This window comes from Scatophagus argus, chromosome 9, assembly GCF_020382885.2.
Source record: "Scatophagus argus isolate fScaArg1 chromosome 9, fScaArg1.pri, whole genome shotgun sequence".
Lineage (NCBI taxonomy): Eukaryota > Metazoa > Chordata > Actinopteri > Scatophagidae > Scatophagus > Scatophagus argus.
In genome coordinates this window covers 876,542-894,098 of record NC_058501.1, presented here as the reverse complement: position 1 = coordinate 894,098, position 17,557 = coordinate 876,542, and the positions used below count along the sequence as shown (strand labels likewise).

Genomic DNA, 17,557 nt, shown 5'->3' with positions numbered 1-17,557 from the left:
CTGAGAGTTTTAAGAAAACATTATAGTGAAGACAATTGATTGGATTATCAAAGAAAGAGAGCTATTGCTTGTAAAACAATAAAATTATCCAAAAAGACAGCTTGGAGACAGTTCTGCTCCTCCATGCGTAGAGAAATAAAACTTAATGAAGTATGGTCAGTGGTTAAGAAGATGAGTGGGAAAAGGAAATCTGTTAAAATTCCAGTCCTGTTCGATGGAGAAAATCTAGCAATTACAAACAAAAAAAAAGCTGATCTACTGGGCAAAACATTTGCAAGCGTACATAGTGGAAATCATTTAGATGAAAATCACAAGAAACGCAAAGAAGAAATTTTAAAGGAAAATGTTAGTGTTACTAGAAAAGACAATGATGAATCACCTCTAGAAATGGAGATAACTCTCAAAAAGGCTTTGGAGGGAAGCAGACACATAGCTCCAGGCCAAGATAGATTATACTATGTTAAACAATTACCTGATGAAGTATACTAAATCTGTTCACTAAGATTTGGAGAGATGGTAAAATGCCTAGTAGCTGGAGGAAAGCCTTGGTGCTCCCTTTCACTAAACCAGATAAAGACCAAGCAAATGCAAGAAATTACAGACCAATAGCGTTAACTTCACACCTTAGCAAATGGATGGAGAAAATCATCGTTCAAAGATTAATTTTCAATTCAATTCAATTCAGTTTAATTATATAGTGCCAATTCACAACAAAAGTTATCTCATGACACTCTCCAATTAGAGCAGGTCTAGACCAAACTCTTTAATTAAATTGTAATACAGAGAGCTCAACATTCCCTCTTGAGCAAGCAGTTAGCAACAGTGGCGAGGAAAAACTGCCTTTTAGAAGGGAGAAACCTCGGAGCAAACCCCGGCCGAGGTACTAGGTTGATTATGATAGCAGTATTAGTAACAGTAATATGAAATTCTGAAACCTGTAATATGACCAGTAATATGAAATTCTGTAAAATTCTGACCTAATTTTTGCAATATTGCAGAAGTGAAAGAATGCACTCTTTGAAATACTCGATATGTGTCAGGACATGTCCTGGTCAAAGATAACTCCTAAATTCTTTACAGTGGAGCTTGAGGCCACGGCTAAGCCATCTAGCTTTGCTATATCACTGGATAATTTGTTTCTAAGGTGTTCAGGGCTGTGAGAAGGTGAGCACCCCCCTTCTCACGGTCTCCCACGAGGGACGCGGTTTTGATAACGTGGCCTGCGAGGCAGCGTTGGAAATTAAAATGAAAAGACTTTTCGGACTTTGTAGCGCATATACACGCTGACGCGTGTGTGCACACGCGCACACACAGACACACACTAGGAGAAGTGGACTCTTTCATCAGCTTGTATATATTTTAAGTGCTTGGTGACATGTTTGGCGTGGCGTAGCCATGGACGCTTCGGCGCTGTAAATTCAGCCCGCTGCGTCGCTCACTCACCACAACCACAACTCACCCATGTCAGTTTTCTCCCCGGTTTAGCATCCAGGCGTCTCTGGATATGAGTGGGGAGCAGACAAACAATCACTCTTAGATGTATAGAGAACTTTCCGGTCATGTATAGATTATGGATGAATTGTTTATGGTGTGGCTGCTAAAAGTAACCTGGAGAAATTGGACAGAGTCCAGCTCAGAGCGGTGAGACTGAGTGTAGGTGCAGTTAAAACAACTCCTACAAATGCTTTACTGATAGAAGCTAACGAACTGCCGCTGAGTCTCAGACGAACACAACTATCCCTGACATACTGGGTGAAGTTGAAAGTTTCCGGGGAGGGACAACCCGCAACATGTGTGCTATGTGAATGTTGGGAATATTCTAAACAACACAAAGGGAAAGGATTTGGATGGCATATTAATGCAGAGGCAAAAGAACATGGTTTAGACAGCTTGAAATATGACCCAGAGGTAGTCTGGGGTAATGTTCCTCCATGGATCCTTCCTGAACCAACAGTAGATATGAAACTCATTGTTACATGCAGGCAGGTTTGTGTGTGTCTCTTGTTCCCTGTTGTGTTCCACAGGTGTCAGCTGTGAGAGTGGATCCACCTGTGCTGCCGGGCTGCCCTGCTGATTGGTTCACTGAAGCTTACATCTAGCCAATCATCATTCAGGGACCTTGTCATATATAAGCCAGCACACCTGTCTGCGCTCTCTCTCTCTGGACATTGGTCTGTGTTTGTCAAATCTGCAAAAATAAAGGTAAAAGTACATGGTGGGAGATTTTGGCAGAGTAGGTGAGTTTGGGGTACCCTATACATTTGTGCAGCACATAGTGGTTTTTGTTAATGCACACTAGGGTTATTGGTTGGTGCCACCCGCTGTATTTAATTTATTTAAGTCTTTTTTTAGATCAGAGACAGGTAGGCCTTTTGTTTGTTCTTTTGTTCTTAGCAGTTGAGCGTAGTCAGGCCTAGTTTTTGGTACTGTTTTTTGATTGTTTTGGCACAACCACTCATTCCCAATTCTCCCCCACATTTGTTTAGGTTTAATTCCTGTTGTTCCTGTTGTATTCAGTTTCTGATAGAAATAAAAGCATATTTACTTTTCTCTACCACTTGGACTCCTTTAAATTGTTTGGTTGAGGTGTTACAGCTTCCAGTTTTCCCTAGACTCCACCTCAATGGGGCCGTAACACTCTGGAAAAAGGGATGGAGAACATTGGACAGCTGGTAGAAGAATATTTAAAGAATAATTTTTATAACTATATTCCGATTTATACAGAAGGATCTAAAGAGCCAGAAAGTTGGAGCAGCAGAATTTGATATATCAATATGCAAAAGACTAAATAATAAACTATCTGTGTTTACCGCAGAGCTCACTGCCATAATTCTTGGCTTACAGTGGATAGAAGAGATGAAACCAGAGTGAGAAGTTATTTGCTCAGACTCGGCAGCAGCTGTCTTAAGTTTGACTTTAAAAGTAATGAACAGAGAGGATTTGAAAATGGAAATATTAATGATTCTGATGAGGATACAGAGACTTGGAATGGAGGTGCAATTCTGTTGGATCCCAGCCCACACAGGTGTCGAGGGTAAGGAGAGAGCAGATGAGACAGCTAAAAGAGCACTGAGATTAAGTAATACTTATATCCTGCTAATCCCGTTTTGGAAAAGGGGAAGCAAAATCAATGATAAGGAAATCGGTAAAAAAAAATTGTGACAGAAGAAAAGGGATACAGACCCCAAAGGCAGGCACTACCATAATATTAAAAACTCCATCAAAGCTACAGATTTTAGAGGAAACTGCAGAAGAGAGGAGGTCATTATTTCTAGCCTACGATTAGATAGATAGATAGATAGATATACTTTATGGATCCCAGGCTGGGAAATTGCAGTGCAGCAGCAGCAATACACACAACAAGCTAAACAAAATGTTAGAAATAGCCAAATAAAAAGTGGCATATATAAAATATATATACAAGGAAATATAAAAAGTATATATACAACAGTAAACAGTGTAATGTAGTGCAAAATAAAGTAGGGCACACAGGATTGAAAGCAACTCTTGGCATGATGGGTAAATATATGACAGATAAATGTGAAGAATGCAAAGTCAGTGAAGATGTTGAGCACGCCATCATGAAATGTAGAAAGTATGAAAGGGAAAGAAAGGATCTTAAAAACAGAATATATGAATTAAAACGCCCATGGAGTTTGAAAGGGATTTTAGACAAAAATGATGAAATGAGAGAATGTTGTAAAGCTCTCTTAAACTTTTTAAAAGTAACTGGACTGTGGAAAAGGATATGATTGTTTTATTTATTTATTTATTTTACCATTTATCCATTTACAGTGTAACCTGAAGAACAAGTCATCCTGAGTTACACACTCCAGTACAGTAGGTGGCGATATGGCGATATGAAGTTGGTTGCAACACGCCAACCCCCCCACCCACCGTTTCTTTGGCCAAGTCCCGTAGCGGAACCCTCGCTGTTTTGTTGTTGGACGCGGAACGATTTTGCCTGAACTCCATGATGGCAGCTTTAAGAAAAACACATGTGCAGATGTCTGGTGAGTTTATGTCCAGTTCAGTAGTGTTGTCTGTGGAAAAAAGCATCTCACAGATATCCGTTATCTATTTGATTGTTTGTTTTAGATTAGATCCACATTTTAGATCCACATTTTAGATTAGATTAGTTTAAAAGTAGCACAAGTACGTAACCACGATGTTGTGTGTGGTACAGAAAACGGTAGCGGATTAAAACAAGGCTTCGTTTTGAATTATAGCCAAATACGCTTATCAAACAGAAGAAATTATAAATAAAGGCCTGATATTAATAGCCGTTACGCTTAAAAAGATCCGATTCTTTGTTCTGCTCCTCCACAGCCTAATCCTGTTTGATGAGTGAGTACAATCCTAACTAAATTTAATTTAGCTTGGCTGGAGTCTGTGGTTCAGCTAGGTTCATTGACCATACGCTGACCACCTTTTCCTGTGTTCTGTTTTCAGTTCATGATCACAAAGGACATTTTTTTTTATTCAAAGTAATGAGTGTAATCGTACAGTTGTGTATTTCATTGCAGACCATGATTTAATTTTTTCAGTTTTGTCTGCGCTTAATATGTGAAACGTGTCTTCTGAATTGGCTAACATACTACAATAAGCAATATCTTTTATCAGAATCAGAATCAGAATTCCTTTATTAATCCCTGGAGGGAAATTCTTGTTTCTACAGACAATTGCACATGCAGTATTCCCGACCAAGAAAGGAGAAAAGTGCAGAGTATAAAAGTAGGATAAACAAAAACTAAAATCTCAAGTACAGGTATTTACAAAAACTGTATTCAAAATTTTTTAAGAAAATTTAAAAATACAGGTATGTACAATGTGTAAAAGTAGCCAATATGTACATTGTATATACAAGTGAATGTGTCCTTCACAGTGCTCAGTTTAACAGTTTGATGGTGACAGGCAGGAATGATTTCCTGTGTCACTCTGTGGTGCATCGTGGCAGTAAGAGTCTTTTGCTGAACGAGCTCCTGTAGCCGATCAGCACATTGTGGAGAGGGTGAGAGGGAAAGTCCAGTATAGTTCTTATTTTGGACAACATCCTCCTCTCAGACACCACTGTCAGAGAGTCCAGTTCCTCTCCCACAACATGGCTGGCCTTCTTGATGATTCTATTGAGTCTGTTAGTGTCCCTCACCCTCAGGCAGCTGCCCCAGCAGGCAACAGCATATGTGATGGCACTGGACACCACCGACTCATAGAACATCCTCAGCATCGTCCTGCAGATGTTGAAGGACCTCAGCCGCCTCAGAAAGTAGAGGCGGCTCTGGCCCTTTCTGTAGACCATGTCCACGTTCTTGCACCAGTCCAGTTTATGTGGGGATTCAGTATTCTGGTCTATGTTGTCACAGAGTTACCATCAGAAACACAAGAGTTACAAAAACTGGTGGACTCAGGCTCACCAAAACATTAGAAGACTGGAAAAATATAGCCTGGTCTGATGAATCCTGATTTCTTTTGAGGCACAGTGATGGTACAGTCTGAATTTGGCACCAACAGTATGAAACCTTGGACCCAAGCTGCGTTGTGTCAGCAGTTCAACCCAACCGGTCAAGGCAGATGGCCGTCCATCTTGAGCCGGGGTCTGCTCCGAGGTTTCTGGCTTCTAAAAGGCAGTTTTTCCTCGCCACTGTCGCCAAGTGCTTGCTCAAGGGGGAATGTTGGGCTCTTTGTATTACAATTTAATTAAAGAGTTTGGTCTAGACCTGCTCTAATTGGAAAGTGTCATGAGATGACTTTTGTTGTGAATTGGTGCTATATAAATAAACTGAATTGAACTGAATTCAGACTGGCGGTGGTGTGGTAATGGTGTGGGGAATGTTTTCTTGGCACACTTTGGGGCTGTTAATACCAATCACTCATCATATAGGAGAGATTGGTCACGGCCTATTTGAATAGTGTTGATGACCGTGTGCGTCTCTTCTTGGCCACATTTCACCCATGTTCTAACGGCAACTTCCAGCATGGTAATGCGTAATGTCACAAAGCATTAATCATCTCAAACTGCATTCATGTACATGACAATGAGTTCACTGTCAATAATAACGCGTTGACTTGCACAGCCCTAATGCGTTAAAGCGTTTGACAGCCCTAAATATATTGTGTAAAAGTTCTGCACTCAGTTTTTTTCTGTTATGTGAACAGTCTTGAGTGGTGAGAGGAGGTGGTATTATGAACACAATGTACTTAGATTTACTTAGTATCTGATCAAGGTGGAGCTTTAAAGTCTGACTTAATGCTGGAAATTGAATAAACAATAATACATCATATTTTATTTGTTAGATTCTGAGTAAAGCAGAAAGTTGCAGTTCATCAAGATTTGTATAAGACAAGCATGAAGCTTAACTGGCTGGTTTCTTCTGGATGAGTGCATTTCTGCATCCGACACATAACAGTGAAAATCTGTGGGCTGTTTCACTAAACAACACTAAGGTCTAGTAATACAATACCTCTATATGCTGAAGTGTCCAAGACACAGAAATTGCTCCCAGTGGCAAGTAGCACCTTGCCTGGTATTCTCTGTTATATATATGTGTGTGTGTGTGTGTGTGTGTGTGTGTGTGTGTGTGTGTGTGTGTACGTATACCACCATTAGATTTGAAAAAAGGGCATGCAGTATTATTAAAATAAAATTGCTAACACCTGCGTTTGTCCTCAAAATGACTGCTGGAGTTTGCTAAACATTATGTGGACAAGCCAGAAGACTATTGGAGAAATGTGTTGTGGACGGATGAGACCAAAATAGAGTTGTTTGGTTTAAATAAGAGGGGTCATGTTTGGAGAACAAAAACCATTGCATTTCAGCAACAGAACCTCGTCCTGTCCTTGAACCACAGGGTTGTATTCTTCTTTGGGCCTATTTTGCTGCATCTTGGCCAGAAGGCTACCTACCATTGATGGAACTATGAATTCTGAATTATACTAGCAAATTCTAAAGGAGGATGTCAGGACATCTCTCCGTGAGCTGAATCTCAGGAGAAACTCGTCATGCAGCAAGACAACTACCCCAAGCACACAAGTAGTTCCAAAAATAATGTTTTGGAATGGGCAAGTGAAAGTCCAGACCTTAATCCAATTGATATGTTGTGAAAGGACTTGAAACAAGCGGTTTATGTGAGGAAACCCACCATCATCTCAGAACTGAAGCAGTTCTGTGCTGAAGAATGGGCTAAAATTCCTCCAAACTGTTGTGGACAACTGATCAGCTGTTACCAGAAATGTTTAGTTGCTGTTGTTGCTGTGACTCCCAGATACCAAAGCAAAAGCTCACATACGTCTGCAACATACAGATATGTGCTTTTGGTTAATTTCCCTGAATAAATAAATGTAGTAGTAGAGTATAATTTTCCTGTGTTATTTGTTTGATTGGATTTCTTTGTCGACTTTCAGTACTTACCGTACTTGTGTGAAAATCCACTGATGTTTTGAGTCATTCTTATGATTCAAGGTCACAGACTTTTTAAGCAGCACTGTGTGTGCGTGTGTGTAATCTAATTAATTACATGTGCCAAACTTAAGTAATAAACTAATTCAATCAGTTAATTTTTGCTGTCAGCTATTTAAAAATATTTCAGTTCTGATGAATTTTGGCAGATGGGGGCATTGGTGAATAATTGACATAGACTTTTAAGTTCAGTGTCTGTTTTATTTCAGAATCAGAACATTTTTTCACTGTCCATATTCACAGTTCCTTCTATGTCAGAACTGTCTGAAAAAATCCAATGGTGGCTTGTAAATTGTATCAGAAGATGATATCTCTAATGCCTCAGCTAACCCCCTGTCATCTACCACCGAAACTGTTCTGCAGTCCATTTCCATTGCAGTCCATTTTTTACAGTGAATTACTTAGTCGGCCTCCAGATTTGCTCGAAATGTTTGGCGTTAAAGTCATATTTCAGGCTTGAAGTACTCTGATGGTATAAAAATGACTTACTGCAGAAACTGCAGAAAACAATGCTCTGGTCAACAGTTCCGCCTGCGTCTTTTTTAAACGCAAATCCTTCATTCATGGGACCAAGCAGCATGTTCTTGTCTGCCTGCGTTCATTTTTATTTAACACATTATTTTTTCTGTGATTAATTAATTGTAAATTGTGGGTACTTGATAATAAGATAATGTGAGCACAAAATGCACTGCTTAAATAGAGAGACGAAGTTTCACTGTTATGCAGAGTACGATTGTGAATAAGACTCTTCCCCTTTTTATTTTGACTCAGGACACAATGCAGAGCATCAGTTTGAGGATAACGATGACCAAAGCAGTTCTAGTGGAGGGAGCAACGATGAAAGGTCAGATGATGAAGAAAGTGATGGACAAGAGAATGACAAAAATGGTGCCAGAGCCAGTGATGGGGAGGAGGCAGAGGATGAAGATGACAATAATGCCAACGCTGGATGGGCAGATGCCATGGCAAAGATCTTGGGGAAGAAAACCGTTGAGAGCAAAACCAGCATCTTGGTGAAGAACAAAGAGCTGGACAAGATAAAGGAAAAAGAAAGACGGGAACAGCTGGAGAGAAAAACACAGGTAATGAGCACAGTGAAGGACTCAGTGATGTACACAGTACATCTGTTCTCTGCTTTTTTATTCTAAGAAGGCACAAACCAACAGTAATGATTTGAATCATCTATTGAGAAGCCTCCAAATTGTATCTCATTTGGTGGTAGTTTCAGAGCAAGTGAGGATTATAGTGGGGCAGGTTCCAAACTTCTACAAAAAGAGTTTTGTCTTCAATTCAGTTAAACACAAAATTAACTGTAATGTAGACTGATGCAGACAGGGCAGAGCTGCATGTTTCTGTTGGCTGCTCAGAGTTCAGTTCAGTTCCTTTTGAACCAAAAGCTGGTACATCTTCCTCCGCTGCTGTCCATGCTTGAACTCCCAAAACTCACCGTCCACACATATTTATAGAATTCATAAAGAGTAGAGATGTCCCGATCATCAGTATTGACCAACATAAATCTAATCAAATGTTGATCTTTGTTAACTGAACTGTCTTTTGATGCTGTACTGTGTTTAGGTGTCCTCAGCCTGCATGTCATATCTCTACAATGCAAACATGTCAGCGTGTATGCAAGTAAAAAATGTATGTGAATGTGAATCAATACTTCCAGATTGGCAAAGTACATGAATTATTCAGGCAGCAGTTTCTCATTTTTAGCCAGCACTTTTATCGTTTTATATGACGGACACTTCCAGCAACATCATGTAAGCTCTTACTAATTGGCATTATTCTATCCATATGAGGCCAAAATGATACGATGCCTGTTTTTGGATTATAGTTTCCTTTGTAGCCAGTGTCTGCCAAAGATTATTTTAGAGATGTGCAATATAAGTTTTATATTTTCTCGTTATTGTTCCGGTAATTTGCCATAACAGGACATTTATTTTATGTATTTCCTATTATTTAGTTTATAGATATTCAAATTTATTTATAGCTCTGTTCATAATTAATAATAGGTTTAGAATTTAATTATGGCCAAAAATATGAAGCCAAACTACTTTCATTGACAAGTGCACCATCTACACACTGGTACAGTAGGTGGCCATTATGCACCTTTTAGAGCTGGTTTTCACCAGCCACCAATAAACACACAAGAAGGAGAATATGAGCATGGAAAGTACGATGTTGTTGTGCTCATGATGTCAAACTGTTGCAACTGAGAGAAACCACTTAGTGTAGGCCAGAGAGCCAAACATGTTGTCACTGGTGTGGACAGTTTGCTGATTGTCCCTCTGTCTGTCCCATCCCAGTGAATGCAGTGCCTTGAGGTATTTGCTTCAAATAGTAGTAGTAGTACAAATATCCACTTTAACTAAAGTATGAACTCATTAAACTTTGGTGGTCAAAGGTCACTGTGACCTCAGAAAACATATTTTTAGTCATAACTTAAGAATTCATGTGAAAGTAATGATTTCCAGTGGCTATAATGAGAAGCTTACAACTGTTACCTGATCATTTTATGCCCTACTCCTTACTAATAAAAAAGAGCAGAGGGGGATAAAAGGGTCAGTAAGAGTTTATTTGCTTAATGAATTCTGTTTTGTTTTCTCCCTGGAGCCAGGTATAATCTTCCAAATTCAATTGTGTGACAGCACAAAAGGGAAGCAATCTGAAGAAGTCACTCTAGGCTCTCGGAAAATTGTGATATTTTTTTTTTCACGCTTTTTTTGACATTTACAGACTAAATTTTGTGAAAATGACTGCCAGATTAATCAATAATTAAAATAATAGTCGGTTGCCGTTTGATCAAGCTGGTATGGTGCCCGCTGCTACCCTTCTGTCTGATCAACCACTTGGCTGAAACACTTGTTTGTGTGTGCTTGGATTTTCTTACTTAATTATTACAGTTAATACGGTTTGTTGACATTGCAAATATCTTCAAATATAGGCATAGGGCCTTTCTATACGATTTAAGGCGGAGCCAGGTTTCATTTAAACAAAATAAATCTGTGTTATTGTCCAATATTAACTCATTCACTAGTACAGCTTTAGATGAGAGAGATCTAATATTTAACAGTCCACATTTAATTCTCCTATTTGTTGTAGCTGTGGAGGTGTTGGTGTTGATCTTTATTAGATTTTTATGTATAACTCCTCTTTTTGAATTTGGTTCAATTAATTTAAGTGGTCGGGGGACAGACACAGTCTCTATGGGATATTGGGTGGGTAACTGTAATGGAAGCGCAGAGAGGCGTGTAGGACTGCAACTCTGCCTCGTGGTCTCAAATCTGGGTTGTCAGGGTTTTGGTTTAATAAGAAACTCAGATTTCTAGATATGAGAGCTGCTCCATCCAAAGTGGGATGAATGCCGTCTCTCCTAATGAGACCAGGTCTTCCCCAAAAGGTCTGCCAATTATCTACAACCAAAATCCTGCCATAAGTCCGGTTTAAGACACGAAGCAGCACCATAGTACATCCGGAGAGGCAGCTGCATGCTACCGACACTCCGCCATCTTTCTTTAGGTTTGGAGTTACATACATGTTGCATCAATGTCGATTTGACTAAACACCTGTGAGAGATGAAAGTAACTAGTTACAGTAGTGACCGATTAGTGTCTTCAAGACATAAAGACCTCCATACTAACACTGAGACAAATGAGACTGAGAAATAGAATTTTTACCATGTTACCAAAATCTGTGTCTGATTTATATTTTCTTAGTCCTTACAGTTTACAGATAGCATTAATTTTATTCATTCATTCACCTGTTGCTTTGATTCAAGCAAACTCATTAAAATCTTTTGGTATTTGTTATTCCACTAACAACAGCAATAGATGATAATAAAGAAGTATTTTGGCCCATGATTGGCATCAGCCAATGCAAACAGGATTCCACAACTCTCTCTTCAGTCATCTACCAGGAATGTTGGCTAGCATGTATGTAATTGTCCAACGCAGGGTCTTGCTAAATGACGCTCACGTTGCGTTGTGGTGAAAGTTGAGTCTGGTGCAGTGTTTTTGCTGCAGTCGTCTATGTTGGTCCCCACATTATGCTGTCTGACTGGTTTCTAAGGGCGACTGTCGCTCTGAATGCAACCTTAATGAGCATATTCATTGGTGCAAAATTTGAGAATTTAAAAGAGACCAAAGGAATAAAAGATGAGGAAAATTTTGAAATGCCTCGTGTAGAAATATTGTACTTTGCATGAAAAGTATGTGGAAAATAGTGATGTATTTGTTTCTATGTCCCACAGGTTGACAAGAAGCGAGCTTGGGAGATTATGTGCAGGGAGAAACCTGACATAGTGAAGGACCGTGAGGCTGAAAGAGCTCTACAAAGAACTGCTACCAGGTGTCTATACGTTTTTTTCTATGTGGCCTTGTTTAACATTCTCAGAGAGACGCATCATTCCCTGATTCCACTGTATACTTTTTTTTGTTTAGGGGTGTGGTGCAACTTTTCAATGCTGTGAGGAAACACCAGAAAACAGTCAATGACAAGGTAAACGAAATTGGCGGCTCAGAGAGGAAGAAGGCCAAGTTTCTTTCATCTTTCTCCAAGAAAGACTTCATTGATGTGCTAAGGACAGAGGGAGGCAGCACGGTCGCTAGCAAGAATGAAACAGGCTCTGTAAGTTCAAAGTTCTTCCTTTATTTCACATTTTGGAATACTGATAGATGGAATGGTGTTTCTGCTCATTTTGCTCTTCCTTTTTATGGTCGGTGAGAGCTGGAGTGTTTTCTATGAATAAAGTACAATGACTATGTTTAATATTTCTAGAAGAATAAGAATCACTTTATTGACAGTATATATATTTTCACATACACACACTGAATTCGTCTTCTGCATTTGACTCATCCTTAGTTGAACACACACATGCAACACCCAGCAAATTACATGCAGTGAAACACACACAGGAGCAGTGGGCAGCATCAAGCGCCCGGGGAGCATACTGGGGGTTAAGTGCCTTGCTCAAGGGCACATCAGCCGGCTAATGGAGGAGGGGGGCATTTTTTTTTGCATTAATCACTTCACCACACCCAAATTTTTCCTGCCCGTCCGGTGGGGGAATCGAACCGGTGACCCTCCGATCACAAGCCGCTTCTCCACATGAAAGTTATGTTGAGCATGTATAGCAGGTGCTGCAGGTGATTAAAAAAGATGATGTGCCCATGCTTCTGTTTCACTGCCTTTTTGCTGTTGAACCTCTCATGCATGTGTTCAATATTTCCTACACCAAACCAGTGAGTGAACAAAGAAACCAAACATTGCTGTTTTATTTTGTAAAATGTCAAACAGTGCTTCATCTTCTGTAACAAAGCGTCATTTCAGCGAGTGCTCTCTGGGTGGCACTGTTGATTCGTGAGAGCAGTGGACAAGCCGTGGAGCAGAGCTGGGTGAAAAGTAAAGTGATTTTGTATGCGTCTTTGTTCATGCGTGCAGGCTGCTGTAGCAGATGGGAAACCTGCCTGGAGTGTCCTCAGAGATGACTTCATGATGGGAGCCACCATGAAAGACTGGGACAAAGACAGTGATGAAGATAAACACTCATGAGGGGGTGTGGAGAAAGTATTTCAGACTGACACCATCCATACAGACTGATGGGACTATGTACAGTGTGCTGTGATGCCTTCGGTGACAGTCTGTGAACAAGACACCCTGACCTGTGCTGTAGCCTCAGAAACATCCTTCATTTATCTGTGTCTGGATATTAATACACGGTAAAATAATGATTAGTTTGTGGACTGTACATAAAAATGACTTGTCCTTCACTAAGTGAACACAAAACCATATTTTTCCCAGCATCATATCACAGTGAAGATACTTTACAGACAGGTGAAAAGCTCTAGACCTCAAATCTGTTAATATGAATGTTTTGTACAGTGCCAGTTGAGTAAACAGTCAATTCATTTATCATCTTCAGTGCTCTATGTTCTTTCTGTGTCTTACCGTTCATGTGGCCTTAAAGTATAGTATTTGATGAGAGTGGTTGGAAGCGTTTTATGTGTCATTTAAAGTTGTGGTTCTCAACCTTTGGGATAGAACCTCCTCAGGAAGTTGCAATAATTGACATATGAAGATGGACAACATCTCCATTTCTTCTCACTGTACAGACATCTAAAAGCCAAAAATATCCTGGATGCAAACACTGCCATCTTGCCCTGGTGAAATCACTTGTAGCCTGAACCAGAGTATGAGTAGTAGTGATTGGGCAGTGAAGCTGTGGGATTGAGTCCTCACCATACACCTGTCTGACCCTGTAATAGTGGATGGCATACATCAAGTTGCAGCCATTCATTTCTGTCCAGTGTAGTGGACATTATGCTTTTGCTCATTCCTCTTATACTATGCATGCCACTCTGTGAAGTCCTGCTGGTTCTTAAAGAGGACATCTGACATTATATTTGAGGGGGTATGGCCTAACCAACTTCTTGATTCAGTCTTTTCAAAATGGCTGCCACCAGGATGAGCACATTTATGGAAGAAAAAAAGGAAAGCATAATATTCACAATTAGAAAGTTTTGCATTATTATTTGCTTATTTGAGTTTTCAGCACTCAGCAGACAGTTCTAAGACATATTCTGAATAAAATTATTAAGGGAGGTTCAGACAGATTTGTCAGATGATGAGAGTTCAGGGAGCCAACATGAGGAGAAAGAGACGGGTGGAAGTGATAGCTCTGAGGAGAAGGAACCAGATGATGAAGTGTGCTGTCCATCCTCTGTGGGCCAAAACCAGCATTTTGGTTCAGGAAATTGTTCCCAACATTTTATTTTTAACACATACATTACCATGAAATGTGTATGGAATTAGGTTTAAAACTGTTCTCATGAGCTCTTTAGCATTTTGCAACATTAATCACATGCTTTGTCTTTCTGCTAAGCTTCGTGCCAAAAAAGTGTGATAACGGGATGTACTGAGCTGTAGAGAATGAACTAAGCTCCAGTACTTTCAGCAGTATATTGATGAGAAGCTCACTAAGGATCTATCCATGTTCACCAATCACCGCATGGTACAGAATACAGGCTGCAGCCCAAAAACAGCACCTGAAGAGATCAAAACCTTCTTTGGAATTTCAGTGTACTTGGCATGCCTCAGATATCGGAGAGTAAAAATGTACTGGGCTGCCAAACCAAGAATCCCCATTATAGCAGATTCAATGGCACAAGATTACTCTTTAGAAATCAGATATTCAGTGTAAGTTGTAAATTATCTGGATGTGTCAGAAAATGAAAGGAAAGAGGATCTGCTTTGGAGAGTGAGGCTGTTGATAAAGAGAGTGCTCCAAGGTTGTCTGAGTCTACTCAGGCCAGTAAAGGTCTGCAAATGATCAACAAACAGACGATCCCCTTTACAGGCCAGTGTCCAGTTTGTCAGTATGTTCCTGGCAAACCAAATCCAACAGGATTGAAGGTGGTTGTTCTGGAAAGTCCAAGTGGCCTTGTGTTGGATTTCAAGACTTACCAGGGAAAGAATTCTTTCACTCATGACCAGGGAATGGGAACAGGTGGAATTGCAGTCCTGCGACTGACACTGTCCCCAAATGACCACTGGTGTACTTTTACTTTTTTAGCATCAAGTTTCTGGACACTGTTCTAGGAGAAGACCTGTCCGCTACAGGAACAATCCAGAAGAGTCGAATTCCGAAAGAATGCCCGCTCACTACTGACAAGGTGCTGATAAAAAATGAATAAATAAATAAACAGACAGAGGGATGTCAGAAATGATTGTGCAGGGACCTGATGAAATTAGATGGTGATCAGATGGTTGGACAACAACCCTGTTGTTATGGCATCAACTGTCCATGAGATTGAGCCCCAAGATGTCTGTATGTCAAAAAGACAAAACAAGTAAGTCCGATTCCCAAACCTGCAGTCGTGGTGAAATTATAATAACGACATTTGAAATGTACAATCAAATGCTCAGCTTCTACAGAATGTTAAGCCACATGAGGAAGTGGATTGTCCCTTCTATGCTTCACTTAACTGACCTGGCAATCGCCAACGCGGGGCTTCAGTGCAGGCAAGACATCCAGGCCTTACAATGACCTGCAAAGAGAACCTCCCAATACCTGGACTTCAACCTGTTCTTGGCTGAGGAACTGAGCACAGGCATATCAACAAGATGACGTTGGTGGCAGGGAATTCTCTCCAGAAATCAAGAAAAAAAAAAACTCCACAAAAAGTCTCTTGGAGCCACGACCTAAACCCAACCCATCTTGAATTAACATTCAATTTTTTATGGTTTCTGGTTCATTTATATATTTTATATTTATATATATATATATTATATTATTAGTTATTATTAGATATTATAATAATTAAATATTATTAATTATAATACTAATATAAAATAATAATATATTTAATTATAATATTAAATATTAGTAATGAACTTGTCCTAGATGATTAATCTGATCAGCTTCAAACTTGATGATCTTATACAAAAGATCTTATGACGATGAATAGTTATCCAAGGTTTCCACAAAACTCAAAAGGCATGGCCATGGTGGTCTGGCAAAATTTGATGTTGGGTAGGGATGGTCAAAAACTATGAAACTTGGTACAATTGTCCCAGGTAGCAAATAATAATATTTGATATAGGTTTCTGTAATGGGTATGGAGAAATGACTCCACGTCACCCCTCTCTGATCACCCTTCTGCCTTGAATAAATGTTTATGGCAGTTTTCACTGAGAGTCACAATGCCACCTACTGGCAACAGGAAGTATCAAGCTCTCTTTGTGGAAACACCAATCCTAGCATGTTGACCAGCTTCTGCCTCAAATTCGGTCAGGACAAGCTCAAGAGCTTGGCAATCCTTCTCTACTAAGATCATGAGACTACGGTAGATGCTGTTGCCACGGCCATGCATTTGTAGCCATAAAAACAGAAAGTTGTGCTTGAGAGGGTAGGGATGCTCAAAACCTTATGAATCTTGGTACACTTATCCCAAGAGGAGAGTAGTAATATCTGATATAGGTTTCTGTACTGGGTGTGGCAAAGTGACTCCATAGCGTCATCTACGTAACTGAATCATTTTATAGCTATACTGCCATAGGCTTAGACTGCTGGGGGGCTCATCAGGATACAAGGAGCCATCTACTCTCCTCTCCTCTCCTCTCCTCTCCTCTCCTCTCCTACCCTACACATCTGCTGTTCCATCTTTATCTGTTATACTGTGTAGTCTGGCCTTGGTGTCTCACACTCTCTCTGTGTCTTCACAGATTTCTCCAGAGCTCCATCCACCAGCACCAGCCTCCACCTGCATCACCTCCTTCCCTTTGCTTCTACCCTCCCTGCTGTCCCTGCTCATCAACCAGCCTGTCCACCAGGAGCTGCCTCCATCAGCTCTCCCCTGACTGAACATTCCCCATCTATCCCATATCTCATGGTGTTAACTGCTTTTCTGCCTGTACAACCTCCATTGCACGTCTGCCCGTCCTGGGTGAGGGATCCCTCCTCTGTTGCTCACCCTGAGGTTTCTCCCATTTTTTCTCCCTCCCAAGGGCAGAGGATGTTGCTATGGTGTTATGTTAAGCCCTTTGAGACAAACTGCTTGTAAAAACGGACTATACAAATAAAGTTGTCTTGTCTTGTGTGCAAATTTTCAATTAGGCATTGTGCCAAAAAGTAATGCGTCCACCCAAGTGTTATGTTTCCATCACAGCTGATCAGAGCTGGAGCCGAGTTATACTCGTATTGTCCTCTTGAGTGTAAAAATGTATAAGAGCTGTGTTCGTGTTAGCTACTGAAAAATGATGAGTATGAAAAGTCTGAAAATCTACAGTTACATTTAAACTGAGATAATCTACTGATAAAACTGATGAAATTCCAAAAAGGTTTTGATCTCTTGTTTCACTCACTCTTTCCCAGGTTAAAAATAACGTTTCAGGCTATTAAATGTAAATGTAATGTAAATCTAAACAGATCCAAGATTTCTATTCTTCATGGCAAAAAAAAATAAATAAATAAAAAATAAACAATACCTAAAATTTCAAGAATTTCCCTCCAGGGATAAATAAAGGAATTCTGATTCTGATTCTGAAAACCAAACTGAGGCAAGGTCACCTGTGTGGTACAGAATCGTGTAGTGTTTGAAA

At 40.0% G+C, this 17,557-nt stretch overlaps 1 protein-coding gene across 1 annotated transcript; it reads left to right on the top strand.

Annotated features, from left to right (window-relative positions):
• Positions 1–2,115: 2,115 nt before the first annotated feature.
• Positions 2,116–13,378, top strand: rrp15 (ribosomal RNA processing 15 homolog). Its single transcript, XM_046399329.1, has 6 exons — positions 2,116–2,237; positions 3,796–4,013; positions 8,228–8,538; positions 11,709–11,806; positions 11,899–12,085; positions 12,899–13,378. The coding sequence occupies exons 2-6, from the start codon at positions 3,974–3,976 to the stop codon at positions 13,007–13,009; spliced, it is 747 nt and encodes a 248-aa protein (XP_046255285.1). The 5' UTR covers positions 2,116–2,237; positions 3,796–3,973; the 3' UTR covers positions 13,010–13,378.
• Positions 13,379–17,557: the final 4,179 nt, after the last annotated feature.